At 29.7% G+C, this 18,384-nt stretch overlaps 1 protein-coding gene across 50 annotated transcripts in view; it reads right to left on the minus strand.

Moving 5' to 3' along the window:
• LOC143249819 (inositol hexakisphosphate and diphosphoinositol-pentakisphosphate kinase-like) overlaps nucleotides 1-18,384 on the minus strand; it is a 153,197-nt gene that overhangs the window by 100,073 nt on the left and 34,740 nt on the right. For all 50 annotated transcript variants that reach the window (XR_013027961.1, XR_013027962.1, XM_076500338.1 and 47 more), the window contains 6 exons: nucleotides 14,675-14,836; nucleotides 10,002-10,123; nucleotides 7,128-7,229; nucleotides 5,286-5,372; nucleotides 5,110-5,185; nucleotides 4,571-4,680 (listed from right to left, as the gene is read on the minus strand). Coding sequence is in view for 48 of the 50 variants with exons in the window: in XM_076500338.1 (XP_076356453.1) it covers nucleotides 4,571-4,680; nucleotides 5,110-5,185; nucleotides 5,286-5,372; nucleotides 7,128-7,229; nucleotides 10,002-10,123; nucleotides 14,675-14,836 (659 nt within the window). In the remaining 2 variants the exon portion in view is untranslated. The remainder of the gene's footprint in view (nucleotides 1-4,570; nucleotides 4,681-5,109; nucleotides 5,186-5,285; nucleotides 5,373-7,127; nucleotides 7,230-10,001; nucleotides 10,124-14,674; nucleotides 14,837-18,384) is intronic.

An 18,384-nucleotide genomic window follows, 5' to 3' on the forward strand; every position in this document is an offset into this window, starting at 1 on the left:
ATTGTATATAATTACAACTTACTACTTTCTTCTTGGTATAAACATTTTGAAAACTAAATGAGCTTGATTTGAAATACATACTAGTGACATAAGGAAATGCTTTCTTAGTTTTCTTGAACTAGAAATTAAATTAAAGTCCTAAAACATAGTTTATATAACATCATATATTTGTTTTTACTGCATTAACAAAAATTGCATAAAGATTGTTTCAAACCAAGAAAACAGTTTTATATTTCCATATCTAGTTACTATAACAGTTCTATAAGTTTTTTTTTTCTCTGTATGAGAACACTTTTAAACTTTGGACTCTATCCAACTTTTAACCTTGTGATATTTTATGGGTGCTTTAGAAACCTATATTTTCATTTTGTGCATTTTATGTACATTCTAATTATAACAATAATTCCCATTGTGAATTAGTAATGTCCACCTATATTTTCATTTTGTGCATTTTATGTACATTCTAATTATAACAATAATTCCCATTTTATATAAGTCACTGTTTACAAATGTATGTAAATAAATACACATCACCAATTATTGCCAGATATAGAGTCAACTGGTTTAGAAAAAATAATAAATCCTACCAACTAACAAACTAACTAGCCTCTGTTATCATATTAGTAATTGCGGTTTCTTTTAATTGTGAGTAACTCCAAACAAAGGCCTACAATTGATTTACATAAGCTTATCTGTTTATTAATGCATGCATTAAGACAACTTGTTTTTTAGTAATGTCCACTTTTTGTATGCTATTGAATTGTAAGCCAATTTAGTTTAAGATGTGCTAAATACTAAGTCCTAAGTACTCCATCACACAGACCGAATTTGAAAGAACAAGAATTCTGAAGTGCTAATATTGGTGTTCGATACAAGCCAGTAAGAGTTAAATTTATTACAGGATAAACTACATTAATAAAAACCACAGATGCTTCATTTCTGTCACCAACAGAACTGATAAATAAATGAGTATTTATTTTAATATTATTTGAAACCCTTGTGAAAGTGCAGATGGAAAAAGTAATTATTTCTTGCTACAGGCAATCATAACCTAGACAGGCAACATTTCATCAAACTGAAGATAATTATTCCCTAAACTACACTCAAACTATCTGTGGAAGTATTATTATGTTGTTACTAACCTCATTTATATCATAAATCAGGCTATATGGAAACCACATTACAAAAACAATAATAATTCAAACTGTTTAATATGCACACTTTAATACTATGTAACGTGTGAATTACTATAAACAATTTCTAATATAAATGAATATTGAGTTGGAAATCAAATGTTAAATGTTTGCATCTCTTCTTTTATATTTTGTTGAAAAGTAAATTATCATGCCAAGTGGTAAAAAAAAAACATTAAAAATTTCTGATCAAGATTTAGTGTACAGCTTGTAGTATAGCCTCTGTTGCTACATAAATATATCAGTTAGCATAAATTGGTATTCAGTTGTTTTACAACCTCTCTTAGGATTATTTGTCTATTTGTATTTCATTTATTTTGTTTCAGTAACACAATAATGTTCCACACTATGCAAATCCTTGTCAATTATGTTGTTCCAGAAATACAGAAATATTCCCAGTTTGTTAAGAATTGTATGGAAGTTTTCAAATCCTATAACAGTATAACAGTTAGTAAACAATGATATACATACACACACTAACATAAAATACCCACACTTCATTGTTTGATTTTTAGATCCCCTCAACTCAGATAACTCAAGAACCAGTCAAATATTTTCATTATCTTAAATACTTCTAAAGTTACCACAATGCACCAATTTTTAAATTGATTTGTTTGTTACATTTCTAAACTTAATTCATTTCAACTATTTTTGAATTTAACTCCTCAAATTTACTATTTCTTTCTTCCTGCATTTTGATCTGAATTCTTCTCATTCTATGATCCATTATTGTCTTCTTATTGGTTGTTGCCATTTTCCAAACTTAGTTCAATTCAATTTCTTTTTAATACTCAGGTTAATATTTTTATTCCTATTTTTGTGTTGAAAAAGAGAATTTGGTAGAAAACCTCCACATAATGTTCATTCAGTAAATGAGAGTTAGAAAAATGCAATGCTTTTTTTATACATTCAGGTTACAGATTAATAAGGCTTAAGGAAAAAAAAATTGATCAAAATGGTTTTTAATCAGTTTTAAAAAAATAATACCCAGATGCACATCTCCAAAATCTCTATAGTATCCATGCATAGTTTCAGGTCTCTAGATTCTTTTCTCTTGGAGCTATGGCAGTCTCTCACTCACTCACTCACACACACACAATAGAATCTATTATTACTTTTATTATCATAATAGAAAAAAGTATGAAAAACTAATACTCATGCAAAGTTTCAGGTCTCTAGGTTCTTTTCTCTTGGAGCTATGGCAGTCTCTCACTCACTCACTCACACACACACAATAGAATCTATTATTACTTTTATTATTATCATAGAAAAAAGTATGAAAAACTAATACTCATGCAAAGTTTCAGGTCTCTAGGTTCTTTTCTCTTGGAGTTATAGCAGTCATACATACAGTACGCATTTAAAATTTCACTAATAAAAAATTAAAAAAATGTTGCAGCAAACTGGTTCTATAGTTACTGGAAAGATATGCTTAACACTAAAAACTGTTCCTGCAAACAGACTGCATCCATAGCTTTGCGACCTGTATGTAAAGTTATATATACTAAATTATGTATATTACTCCTGAAGAAACTGTAAAAGGTGAAACATTGGGTTTAAATAAAAATATATTCTTTTATATTTATCTGTAGTGTAACAAAATTGTTTGTTGTGAAGTACAAAGCTACAGACAAAGCTGTCTCAGTATCTGTTCTGTGCTCATCACAAGAACTGTCTCCAATAAGTATTATAAACCCTCAAGCTTACTAACGAGACACAAAGTGCTTTTCAATATATATACTTCTGTTATACCGTAGCTTTTTGTCAATGACTACACCATAATTTGCAACATTAGTATAAAATATGTGTGAACCTTTGTTCAGCACATACTTGTAGTGCAATAAATTTTAGACTACAGAATCACAAAAATAGGTTTAAAAAATGTTACTGACGGCAAAACAAATATTGGACTTTACCAAACTATTTTTATGTCAGATAGAGCATGCTAGTACTGTAATCTCTTTATACAGAAATATGTACAGATGTACTGACATCATGAAATACGCTGAAGGGAATTTCAAAATTACACCTAAGTATAGATTTACATATTTTATTTTTTCTCTTACATTGACTTCTAGGTATCACTGGCAAAGAGTTAGGTTTATTTTTAATAGTTCAGCACAAACCACAAAATGAGGCTAAAAATTACTTTTCAGAATTTCTCATTAAGTTTAAATTTGATGTTTAGACACATTTCATACAAAGCATTTTGCACAAAAACATTTCAATTTCTGCAAAACAAATTAAATATTTTGATGAAATAAAATTCTTTAATTAATAAATGTTGTCCTAAAAAATACTCAACTCAGTGAAAAATGTGAAATGTGCTTCTTGTGCCTTGACATGCAAACCAAAAGTAAAACATGATTTTAAGAGTCAAGATTGGATGTAATTTTCCAGTGATTTAGCATGCAAAAATAAGTAACATTCCCAATAAATGTACCCAAATATTTCAAGCTTCATAATATGAACAAGTGTTAAAATGAGTTGCATAAAAAGTTTAAAATTCTGCTTAAGAAATCAAACTGGATGGAAGTTTTTTTGGTTTTAAATCAACCCATGTATAATTTCCCCTTGACTTAAACATGAGCTTCAAGTAATAACAGATGTAATTTTAACAGTGAGTGCCAATAACTTCTAATAAACACAAAGGCTATGTCAATGACACAGTAGTATTATCTGATAAAAAGCACAATATAATACTGCTGCAAGTAAATTCTTCATACACATTAAAAAGTACGCATAATGCAATTCATTCCTCATTGCCAGCACTTATGATACTTTACATCAGAGCTACCAATATTTTCTTTGTCATTGGCAAAAACAACTGAAATATTAACTAAATTTGATAATTGTCTTCAGTCTGATGCTGTTAACCCTAGCTGTTTTCCTCTCTTGAAGGAGCATAACATACTATGTTAGCAAATAAGCTATCATTAAGATAACTTTGCAAGAATATATTAAAAAGTTAATATATTAACTGGGAATTTTAAACTAGGGACTTCTATGCACGGTGACATATTGCCATCACTCCACAGTTCAAATATAAAAATTTAAACACTTCATTTTCTATTAACACAAAAACTACTAACGAAACATAAATAAGGGTTTGAGAAGGTATTATTGTAACAACTTGTATTTTGTTACATTAATAAGTATATTTTACCAACTGTTTCACTGCAAACATATAGAAACAAGAGACTTGTTAACCATGTGAAATTATAATTTCATCACCTGACAAAAAGCAAAATTCTAACTTGTTTTCCATGAGTTCATTCTTTATTGCTGAGTGCACATATGGGTAATAATGGAATGATTAATGTATGTATTTTATATTCTGACTTCAAATAACTATATAAACAGCATGAACAACATACATTTCTAAGACTGCCTTTAACTGTTCCAGCTTAGCTTTGTTTTCTTCAATTTCAAGATCGGGTTTTTTATCCAGTTCTGAGAGAAGGAATCTTGCTATATCCAGAATTTCCTGTATTTAAACAATATATACAGATAAACATCACAGCTGACGTACAAGTCATGTATATGAATTAAAAGTAAACAACACAATCTCTTCAGAAATTACTGGAATAAGGAACAAGTTTTCTGATTAAAACAGTGCTAATGGTACAATACCAAATTTATATATGAAGTGTCAAAACTAGTATCCATATAAATTTGGTATTGTTCTGTTAGTATGGTTTTAACCTTTACTGGAAGTTACCTTACATGGCATTACGAATTTACATATTATTATCAATTTTTGGACCATACAGTGTTGTCATATGTGCTGTCTTTAGCTAGAAAAATATGGATAGTTAATATTTTTCCTTTTACATGAATAGTCTTATAAAACACATTTGTAGTCTCTCTTTAAAATAAAAATAACCAAAGCATTAACAAATCCCAAAGCACTTACTTGAAGTTGTTTGGGTTTTTTTAGCTTAATATGGTGATCTTTGTAGCCTCCATACTTTTCAAATATCTCAAAAAACCTAAAAATGAAAATTGAAATAGTGTAAATTAGACAAAATTCCTAAAGAGTTATTATCAAAAACCTAAAAACAATGTATGTAAAAAAATTTCATACGTTACCTAGGGTGCTTTACTTCCATTTTCATCTTCTGTTTCGGAGTGCGATCTCCATGTCTGATTACTGCTATAACACATCTGAGTTCCATCCTGAAGAGTAAAACTAGCACTTAGTTACTTTTATCTTTATTTAAAACTACCAGAAAATTTTATAGAACTACTGTTGTATGAATTTATGTAGGTAAGTTTGATGTTTATTGATAATTAAAATTTTAGTATTATACATTAATTAATTTCTTAAACTACATACAGTTGACTATACTTCATTATTCACTGCTTTATGTTTTGAGAAAAATAACTTTAATAACTTGTTTGTAAATAATAATAATAATAAATGTATATACATATACAATGTATTATAAATGAAATGTTACTGTATTTTACACCAAAAGACAGGTCACTGTGCTAACATTAGTTTTATATTCTTGGATAAAGTAACACGACTTCCAGTGGTGCACAGCATCATTGAGAGGTCAATATAATAAAAAGATCTATAAATGTATACTGTTACGTGATTTATACTTTTTAGGCTAAACATTTGTGTGTATGCATTATAATTTCTAGTCATTCTAGAACAAGAAAAAGCATAATTTATATTTATCTCATTATTTATTTTAGTTACGAGGTCAGTAAATTTGACAGGTGCCATCTAGTTGGTGAGGAGAAAATAATTGGCAAAATGTAAAGTTGTACTGAAAATAAACACTTGAAATGTATTTAGGACGCTTTAGAATGTACACAGATAATACTTTAATTTTTTGGGAGAAAGAATAGTTTTTTTTCAATCATAACAAGAAAACTGTTTGGTACTCAAACATGCAAAGAAACAAACTCTTTCCACAAACAAATCTTTAGCAAAAATATTTCATTAAAAAATTTGAATTTTGTATATGAAAGGCTTGCAACCACTACGTAAAAAGTCTATCAGATTTTGTGAAGGTACTAAATCAAAAGTTATAGTATAAATATTATACTGAGCTCATAACAAAAAAATATAACTTTTTGGTAACAAAATAGATACTCTGAGATATAAATAAATGATTCAGAATTTCTTTAAGTTTTCATCAATGTATTCAAGTACTAAAACAATCTGTGAAGTTCATGTCCAAGAGATTAAAATATTTGAGCTTATAATAACTGTTAAATACAAAACTTGAATAATGTTTGTCAACAAAATTCCATTAATAGTCTGTTTTTTTTTTTTTTTTTTTAAGTTTTGTACATAGTTACATGAGGGCAATCTGCACCAGCCATCCCTAATTTAGCAATGAAAGACTTGAGGGAAGGCAGCTAGTCATTAATATCCACTTCCAACTCTTGGAAAACTCTTAACAACAAATAGTGAAATTGACCATTACATTAGAATATCCCCATGATTGACGAGGTGAGCATGTTAGGTGGCATAGTGATTCAAACCTGGTACACTCAGATTGAGAATCAAGCACCCTAACGACCTGATCATGCCAGGCCACATAATAATCTTTAGTCAAGTAAAATTTATTTTCAATTCCTTATCCCAGGCAACTTAAGCTGAAAAAGAAAATTTCCAGAAATTTAAAAATCTGATCCAATTGGTTATTAGTTAAGCTGAAATTGACTTAGGAAAAAAAAACAACAAAAAACTACAAGATTATAGAAATTTTAATAGTTTCATCATCAAAATAAAAAATAGTCTAAAGCAGACACAAATGAATTAAAATACAATTAACAATAAAAATGTTGCTTATTGTAACAATCTTTATGAAAAAAAATCACTTATTATTAAATATACTAAAAAAAATAATATTCTTATGAATATAGAAAATAAATGGATATAATTTGAAGTAGGTAAACACAGACACCTACATTTTTCCAAAGGTAGTTGGAACTATTGGTGGATCATCTAACTGAAATGGCATTGACCAAGGAATGTGCAGCTGTGGGGCCAATTCTCTAAGTATCATGTTTCTAACAAGACAAGTAAAAACTCTAAAGTAAATAGAAACACTCTGGTAATTGCAAACAAGTGTTTAAAAACAAAACTGAGTTCTATCACACAATATTCCTTGCTGCTTGAAGGCAAGAAAAAAAAAAAAGGAAAATTATCTCTAACAGTAAGAACAGAGAAATACTCAAAATACAAGCATTTAATTGTACATATTTTCAGTTGTCTGTTCTCTTATATGGGACTCTCATTGCAATAAAGGATGCTTCACATAACATTATGACAGACAAGTGTGGCATGTCTAAAAAGATATCCTTTCAAATGACATCCATTAAAAACTTAAACTTTTTTTCCCTGCAACTACATTTGACTTTCACTCTAGAAATAAAAAATTTTGTCAACTATTCTATAGAAAACTGTGCATCTTATGAAATAATTAAATATAGGGATATTTAAAAAAAAACAATGTTAATAAAACAAAAATAATCATGTCATAATGTTTTACAAAACTGTTCTAACATTTACAAGCAATTACATTACTTGTAATATATGTTTCTGGCTGACCAGCTTATAAACACATAGACTTTATATTTTAATAAAATGGTACAGTTGAAATACAATTTGAAAACAGAAAACTATTCAAAAGTTAAAACATAGACATGCAATCTAAAAGAATGCACTTTTTGTTCAACAGTTTGAAATGATCCTTACCACATTAATGAATACAATAGCCATATCTCAACCTGTTCCTGGAAGTAACTAAATAGTTAAGTGTAATCCTGTCATTTAAATAAAAGCAGTTTTACATTCTCACAGGTGATTTTAAAAAAATATATGCAACTTGTTTTGTTACAGATTTAGTTTCTTAATGCAGCAATTAAACTGCAACTTTTTCTTTGCATTAAACCAATGTGGACCATTTAACTCAAAGGTCACTTAATTTTTGGTACATCAAATGTTACAACAGTGAAGGTGAAAACACAGCTAAAATGAAAAAAACTTTGTTAACCGAACAAAAAGGAAAATAGATCTCAAACACAAATCTTTAACTTATTCACTTCTTGTTGAAATAACATGAAACTGCTAATCAAAGTACACCAGAATATTAAAAAGACTTTTTTAATATTCAAAAATCAATCAAGTCTTTCACCATTGTTTAAATTTAAAAGTATGCTTGATCTGTGTTATAAATTATCAAAGCTTTTATTATTTGATTTAAGAAAAGTTAATTTCAAAATTGTTTTTCTTATGATCTAGGTGGCAACATCCTCAATGTGTGAAAAAAAAATCCAAACTTTAAAGGAACAGTCAAGATAACCCAAGAAAAACAGTTCACATTTTTAAATCTTCATTGAGTAAATCAGAAAGTGATGATTTACTTTCTTTTTTATTTATTCAACAACCAAAATCAAACTAAGCTATTACAGTCAAATCAGCATAATTTCAAAAACATCCATAGAGTAAATAATTTCCTAAAAAGTTAGTAGTACATAAACTCTATAACAGTGTTTTAAATTTAAGAAAAAAACTAGTCTTTCTAATTCCACTTCTAATTCAATACTTCAGGAATCAAAACAGAAAAAATATTAATGTAACTGCAGATAAAATATTCAAAAATAATACTGAAACTTGCATCAGTGGTATTACACTTGTATACATAGTTTGCAAGATCTGTCCTAAGAATTAATGAATATAGTCATATATAAAGGACAAGTAAATGTGTGCGTTTTTGAATTTCGTGCAAAGCCACATGAGGGCTATCTGCACTCGCCATCCCTAATTTAGCAGTGTAAGACTAGAGAAAAGGCAGCTAGTCATCACCACCCACAGCCAACTCTTAGGTTACTCTTTTACCAATGAATATTGGGATTGACTGTCACTTTATAATGCCCCCACGACTGAAAGGGCAAGCATGTTTGGTGTGACAGATAAGTAAAAAACATTACAATTTTAATAGTATACAACTGTGTTCTATATTACAAGTGACAAAAATTACTTTCTGAAATCTGAAAAAAACAATTCTTCAAAAACAAGAATAACTGTTTCTCAGACATACTGAACAACAGAACTGAGCAAGAAATCAGTGGCATAAGATTGCCCCTGCAATTAAGGGGGAAGGAAATAAAAGAAAGCTCAAAGGGCCTGATAAACTTAAGAATTGCCAGCAAGAAGAATATATGTAGGGGAAAACACTATTCATGCAGGAGGACCTATCTTTTGTAGTTGTGTCACTACAAGAAACTAAAATGTATCTTTCAGTTTTTGAAAGAAAAGAATATTTCTCTTTGATAGGTTGTTTAGGCAGAGTATTCATGATGAAACTTTGTAGAATGGATGGCAACTGCCTGTTGTGGAGGCTCAAGTATAAAGGTTGACGTTTTGAAAGTCTTCCGCCTTTCACCTTCGAAACGATGTCCTCCACACTTGTGTCTCCACAACTGGCAGTTTCCGTCTATTCTACAAAGTTTCATCAAGAATATTACTTGTTGCATTTTCACATGAACACAAGAACAGAGTAGACATGGATTAAAGGTTTGAATACTACCACATGATAGATCATTCTGTAATATAATTTACGTTTTCAAATGGATGAACTTCTCAAAGTACTTTCAGATAAACACACAAATGTAAACTACATATTTTCAAAAAGTCTGAACATTTTAATAGGTCAGCAAGTTTTCATTGCATAGTAAGAGAAATTATAAAGTACTTTCCAAACACAATTCAAGCATTAAAACTTTTTTAAAAATAACTCAACTGAAAATGTAAAAGGTTTATGACTCCAGAATACATACCCTAATATTTTTGCACAGTCATCATAATATTTCATAGAATTCTTGACAAAGCTGAATCCATTTACATCACATACATAGGACTTGCCATTTGTTCTTAAGAAATCAAACCCACAAACTGTTTGCTGAAAGGAATCAATTACTATACATTATACAACACAGATAAAGAATGTTCTAAAGAATTAACAGCTCATTCAAATACCCTAAAATAAATATGAAATAAAATTAGTGAATTATTGAAAAGAATGTGCTGTATTTTATATATATTCCAAAGACAAGCCAAACACTTACAGTTCAGAGAAATAGTATATTCTTATACTTTGTTTTCTGTTTATATTTTGAATTAGTCTCATGATTATTAATACTGGACAACGAGAAAGGATTATATGTTCTGGCTCCACATTAAACGTAGTACTAGGTGTTTTGTTTAGTTAAATTAACTGGCAACTTATAAAAAAAATTCAGGTGTTTTATGGTAAGTTAACATATTTTTACAGTAATAATGAAATTTATCATTGTGATCTTAATAATAAGAGTTTACTTTTTTGCTTCCTAATCTATGGTGCATACAAAACATCATTTTGAGTAAGCACATGCATTTCAAGTTACACTATTGAATTATGTTACTGCATGTTGCTCACAAGTGCCTTGTGAAACATTTTTACTATGTAATTTATTTTGCCTAATCTTAACTAACCTAAAAAGATCCCTATTTTTATATTTTAGTTATTTCTATAATAATAAATAGAAAATAAACGTGAAAAACAAAAAGTAGATTATTACCCAATCTTTTTTGTTGCTGTCAATTGTTGAGGACATTTAAGCCTACATATTGTATACTAAAGGTGATAATGCATTAACTTTTATTTAATTAAATGATGCACCAAAAAACAAAATAACATGCAGAAAGCAGATAATCTCTCCCACCTCTCAACATTTTTTCCTACTTTCTAACTATGCAATAAGAACCATTAAAAATTCATCCAAGCTAACCACTATAATCCTCATGGGAATCAAAATTATATTGTTAATGAAATTAATGCTTATCCTTTCAGAACACAACATAATACAATACATTATCTGACAAATAAAAACCTTGTTATTGGTTATATGTACCACATAATTACATATAACTATTAACAATGCCTGAAAGACAGGACGTGACAAGTAAGTGTAGCAGAAGGGATGTGATTTTCTATTTACAGCTTTGTAACCAAACAAAACTGAAGACTATAATGAATGGGTTTTGTCTGAGAAAGAACAATTCTACAGGGAGTAACTTATGTTTAATTTCATATATTTTGAAGGGGTGGTGGATAAAACAGAAAAGATGTTACTGTGTGACACTGAGAGAAGTTCAGGATTTTAAAAAATATTTCCTTGTACAGTTAAGGACTTAAACCTCATACACTATTAAAATATGGATTTTAATCAACTAAGTGTTTACACAATATGAACTGGTATGATATAAACAAGAAAAGTAGTTTATTAAAATTTTGAACGCAAGACACTAAAATAATATCATGTCCAGTAAATGATATCCAGGTGGAAAGAGCTACCTGAAAGACTGTCACATTTTGTGAATATATCCACACTGTATTAAAAGATAGAAATACTAAAGTTATGATGACTCTAAATGAGCACAAAGTGGTCATGTGGTCAGTCAAATGTACCAAGCCTATGTTGAGGAAGATAATATGAATATTTACCACTATACTTGAAAATATTTACAAAGATATTTAAAACATTTTACTTGTTTTGGAATAGGATATTAAATACTAGTTTTTCAATTTTGATTTTTAAAATTCTGTTGTTCAAATAAAACACTTGAATATTAATTAGAGCACAGTGATGTTACACTACAACACCTCACATCAGCAACACACCAAACACCGAAACTGCAGTTTGAAAAACTTATAGGAGGATAGAACAGTAAGAATTACAGTAGCATAAAGAAGAAACAAAACCTCAACTACTTGCATGTCTAAATTTTTGATTTACTTAATTTTAGCTACTACTGCTCTAGTCTACTCACTGTCTTAATTTATTTCATAATGTACTGGGGAACAACACTAAATTGTATTCCTACACAGCATTCTAAGCTTATCTTAAATATTACATCTTTTGTATTTCAGCCAGCCTGATAAGCCCTGGTACTGGGAGAAAGGCCACAATGGATCAGATGGTAGATGTAGTCCAGTTCACATACTAACTCATATTTTTCATAACTTTCACTATGAAGTTCTTAGAAATGCTAAGTTTTCTCCCACTGATACTGTTATTTCTTGACCTATTATAGGACCAAGACTAGCTTAATGGTTCATCAGTTCTTATGAATGATGGTAAAGTTAATTCAAATAAAACAAACATTGTGTTAGTATTCATTAACTTATAAATGAAGGAAGTAAAATGTATTACAATTAACTTACTTAATCTAGTTCATAATAATCACTGTTCATGAAAGTTTACAACATAAATAGTCTAACAACTACAACACCTGTTCTATATCAGCCAGCCTGATAAGTTATGGTAATAAGCAAAACTCATCTCCACTGGATATGGAAGATTTAGTGTGGTTGCCATATTATATTTCATTATTCTTTAAAAGAAAACTTTTAAAATGAAGGACATATTGATACATTTTCATATATGTTAAACCGATAGTTATACTGAGTATCAAACTAGACAACTATGTGAAGAATCACAATACATCCAGTTAAATGGCACAGACAGCTAGTATCAAACTAGACAACTATGTGAAGAATCACAATACATCCAGTTAATACGCAGAGACAGCTAGTATCAAACTAGACCAACTATGTGAAGAATCACAATACATCCAGTTAATACACAGAGACAGCTAGTGTCAAACTAGACAACTATGTGAAGAATCACAATACATCCAGTTAATACACAGAGACAGCTAGTGTCAAACTAGACAACTATGTGAAGAATCACAATACACCTACTTAAAAGGCAGAGACAGCTAAATATTAAGATAAGTAGAAAATCTGTTATTCTTCTCTGTTTTACAACAGATTCTCCATGATCTTGACTCATTTCAACACTTTAGACAGAGAAAATTTGTTTTTGTTCACTATTCATTATGTATATGAATTAACCACATATAGCTCACAGAGAATTTAAAAAAGTCAACAATTTTAAACAGTAGCTGAAAAAAAAAAGTAAGGTAACTCAAGAATTCAGATTGTTCTAGGTATAAGGAATTTGACATCTGAACAAGATGTACTTTAGAATCTCAGGGATGGTTTTAATTTTAAAGTCATACACAAAATATTATGGTACAATTAAATCAAAATAAGATAATGGGCAAAACCTGGTACATAAAAATGATAAATGATATAACAGATGTTTTGAGACATCTCTCCTCTGATAATTTTGATCTTTGATGAAGCAATCTGTATGAAAGTCTTGACCCTGTGACTACTGGTGCCATATTTAATTCCTTTCTGCATGTGTCACAAAATATTACCAAGTTACATTCTAAAGTTAATTGAGGCATCTTACTATCAACATATTTTAATAAAATTAACATTATTGAGTATATTATATCTCAAAGTATTATTTAGCTTTCGATTCCTTTTATTTAAATAAATTGGTAAAATAATAATTAAAAACTCAAAGTTTGCTCTGAACAAGCAACTAACAACTGAGCTTTAGACTTTATGTATAAAGACCATGGTTAAAAATGTTTTTCTTACTGCCATATTTAAGACTGTTTTAGCCAATACCAATACAATTAGTTTTTACAACTTTTGTCTATTTTACAGACACTGATTTTGCATGCTTTTTCAAGAACTTTCATCAACTTAAATTTCACTAATTATAAACAGTAAACTGTTGCACCCAAGAACAAATGAATGCCTTAGCTGGCAAGGTCGAACATTTTCCTACTTGCTTCCCTTTATGCATAACAAAACATGCATGACACTATTTAAAGATTAAAAGCAATCTGTTATCAATACCAGTCAAACTGTACATTGATATAAATACAAAGCACTATTCAGAGCTCCTATAAAACAACAATTAATTCAGAAGTATACAGCTATAATTATGAATACAAATGATATTAAATTTTACAGAATTCTGTATGAGCTTTCCTTTTGAATAATATATGAAATAAAATCAAAGCTTATATTTAGTTTCAGTTCTTTTTTATGTATATTTACTTAACATTTGTCACAACTCACTATATACACTTTATTCATCTTAAAATTAACATGGAGTTGAATATGTTCATATAGCAGATTATAGTTTATCAAGGACAAAAAATTGGGAGAATTCCTTTAGATACATCATTGTTTTTTCATTAAACTTAAAAACAAATTGCTTGTTTTTGAATTTTGCGCAAAGCTACACAAGGATTTTCTGCACTAGCTGTCCCTAATGTAGCAGTGTAAGACTAGAGGATAGGCAGCTAGTCATCACCACCCACTGCCAACTCTTGGGCTACCCTTTTACCAACGAAGGGTGGGGGGATTGATAGTTACATTATAATGCCTCCATGACTGAAAGGGCAAGTATGTTTAGTGCGACAGGGATTCAAACCTGCGACCCTCAGGTTACGAGTCGAACGCCTCAACCCACCTGGCCATGCCAGGCCTAAAAGCAAATGAATAAATTAAATTTTGAATTATATTTACACCTACTATTACCTTGAATGCCAAACATATTTTTCTGGCTATTAACTTCTCTGTATTTCCAAGAATGACTGGGTACCTTACTTCTTTGCCTTCCTTGTCTCGTTCAACCTTACCATCTAATGCTGGTGACTTGCGAGCTTCTGCATGAGCATAATCAGGTCCCACAGTGTATACCTGTACAAAATGGAAAAATTAAACATTTAAAAAACTGTACATAGTTATTAAGAACTTCTGAATTTCCACTTCATTAAACATTTTCTACTAGTAATATTTCAAAACCCTTAGCTTCTGGAAATACATATTTAAAATAGCTGCACCAACTAGAAACCAATCCAAAGCTACAACACTGACATAGAAATGTTTCTATGATTCTAATGTTAATAATTATAATACTAAAACCTTCATATATATTTATTTGACACCACATTACATATATATAATCAATACCAAATTTACAGTGAAAGAAATTTGAGAGCAAAGTGTAAGAACTGATTTTGACAGCTACACAGAATGCTTTTATCAACAAATCCTACCAATGAAAAATCAAATCAAATTAGGAATTACAAAAATGTTATCAGCTCAAAGATGTTCAATCTCCCACTTCCAAAACTAAATCATCAAGAATTCTTAAAATAATAACTGTCTTTAGTGTGTTTTGATGGGTGATGGAATTTCAAATTTTGTGCCATTTATTTGAGAAAATGTACTTTTTTTCAGGTCCTTTTAATAATCTAGTTTTAATTTTATTTCATCCAAAACCACCATTTCTTTCCTATAAAAAACAAACAAACAACACACTAAATGGTTCTCCTTGTTTTAAATACATTCAATTTTGAGATAACTTTTTTAATGCACTAAAGCATTAACACCTAAGTTAACAATAAAAAAGGTTAGTGAAGGATGGGTAATTGTCAGTGTGTTTAAATATAACCCCAAAATATGATATTCCATAAATGGTGTACAAGATACTGTACTTTTGAGTTGCATCAATTTCTTGAATCTTGGTGTTTTCTTTGAAATAATAAGTAAGTATATATACAGGATGTCCCTGAAGTCTGGACCCATGTGGAAAGTAGACAATATTCTTAAAGTCAAACAAACTTTCCTATCATTTGTAGCATTTCAGCCCCCAGCTAACTTCAAGAGGTAAGTTTTCAACTTACTTATCCTCAAATGGTGGTACATTATTTTCTTATTTTTAGTTCGATTAATTTTTTCTTCTTTAGTTTGAAGAGCAGTTATCTTCACACAACTGTCTGCAGGCAGTGAACAGTGACACAGATGTGGTACATTGTGGGCTTGAGCACTAACATCTCACTCTCCTAATTTCTATTTCTATATCTATTGCTATCTTTTATTTCTTATGTGAGACTGGCAAACGGAGGTTAAGACTCATAGATGGTGTATCCCCATCACAATGTGGGTTTTTCTTCTGCAGTCGCCTCCAAAACCCATGTTACATTTTATAATTCCACATTATAGTTTGTACCCTGGGATTTTTTCAATTAGTTCAGCATTTTTTGTTTATTTTTGTTTCAGCTTGTTTTTTAAGTTATAACAAACTATATATAAAGTAAACAAATTGCATCTGTATGTACCTTATTTAACTACTCCTCGGTCAAAGAGCGAATCTCAACCGAAATATACAAGATGATAGTTTGGAACAAAAGCCATGTTAATAGATGTTTCACAACCCTTCCACCCACATTACTAATGTTACTGATCATGTTTTACCTTTGACATTAGTTAACATTAACTGAATTCATAAATGGTACCACATCATTACGTATTAAAAAAAAAATCTTTTATTTGACTTTCTGTAACACAAAACATCATGGGAGAGGGCACACAAATGTCTTATATATCTCAGAAAGTGTGCTGTCACTCTCTCTGGAGGAAAACAATGAAAAAAAAGTCCATCATTATTACAATAACAAACTCAACTGAAGTTGCTACTCCAACAGCCACCATAATATTGATATAGAACCATTTCTTGAGTTATATCCACTTCCTACTTTGACCTGTGACCTTTCATCTTCGACCCTTAAGACCCATCTGTGGCCAATGACTGCCAATTAACTGATCATGTAAAATATTGTGGAAGGACACTAAGAGCTGGTATTAAAAGCAGGAAACAGAAAGCACACTTACCACCACTACTTTACCCATTACCTCTTCCTTCAAAGTCACCCATATATTTAAACAGTGTATAACATGTTTTAAGCAAGATACTTCGTGAGTTCTTAAAGCTTACACAAAAATGTTTGGTGAGGTAATAATGAATATTGTAGCAATATATTATTTATAAATAAACTCTTCAAATGTTAAGATCTGTGTTATTTATCATGGCATCCATCTCACATATACTTCAGTTCTTAACTCAAACAAAGGATCAGTACCTTAGCTTGTATATAAAATAATGTTCCTATATGAAAAAAATGAAAGAAACAGAATCAAAACCAGCATGAACTACAATGACTGTGGAAATTGCTTAAGATAATAGCAAACAGTTTTGGTCTACAGACTGCCACTGGTTTAACCTGTTTAGTTTTAGCTCTTATTATTCCTAGTTAATATTAGCCATATAAATAGTTTCATATATATAGTATCACATTAAGTTTTCACTCAACTTACATTAATTTTGCTAGTGATATTTATAACTGTTGCAACTTTAAAGTTCTTATATTTACTTTCTGAAAGCCTACTGCATTAGCTTTTCATCTTTTTCCAAATGATTTCAACTTTTTGTTATTTTCTTTTGTTTGCTTTATGTCTTATTAAATGAAAGCAGTTTAGTTGAAATAATAGTCAGACACACCTCACAGTACACTGAACATATTTTGTTTGAATTACATTTAAAACCAGTATGCTTTTATTACAGAACCAGTATTATAGCAGTTTATTACATGATTTAAGTGTTTATTTCATTATTATTTTATGTCTACCAAAATATTAGTTTCTTGCTGTACTCTTGCTATTGTCCTTTGATCTCATGTCCAAACCTTGTTTTAGTAAGTTAGATCTCATGCTCGTTTAAAGTTACACTGTCAAAATCATTAACAAGTTTTAATTGGTCACATTTTTTGGGTAGGTTTATTGAATGTTCTATGTATACATACTTATACTGATACTATATTGTTCAACAAACAATAAATCTGCATCAGTACTTGAAGCCAACAGATAATGTTTGACTGTTCCATAAGTACAAAATACTCGATATTTATTATTGTTACTTATCTTTATTATTATATTTTCTTGGAGATTGTTTTCCATCATTAGCTTAATATAAGACTAACATATATTTAAAACTGACCAAACATTAAGTTACTATTGATTTTATGGAAAAAAGTTAACATCTTCCAACACTGAAAATGTATTTGCAATATACTTGCCTATTCTTATCACATCTAGCTTTCCCAGCTTGAATGTGGGATTCAAAGGAGGTAGTGTAATGGCATAGAGAATAACAACAAAATCCCAATCCAGTAGGCAAGATGAATGGAAAGAGTTACAGAAGAAGAACCCAGAAAGTATCTGAGAGAGCCACCTGGTAACAAGTTATTGATATAAAGCCATGTAAAGAACACAGATAAGATGGAGAGAGGAAGGACAAAGAAAATGAGAAGAATGAATGCTGAGACCAACAGCAGAAAATATAATCTGTGATGACATTAAATATGCTACTTTTGCTAATAAATTTCTAAGAAGGGTGAGTAAATAGA

Source organism: Tachypleus tridentatus, chromosome 4 (genome assembly GCF_004210375.1).
Source record: "Tachypleus tridentatus isolate NWPU-2018 chromosome 4, ASM421037v1, whole genome shotgun sequence".
Lineage (NCBI taxonomy): Eukaryota > Metazoa > Arthropoda > Merostomata > Xiphosura > Limulidae > Tachypleus > Tachypleus tridentatus.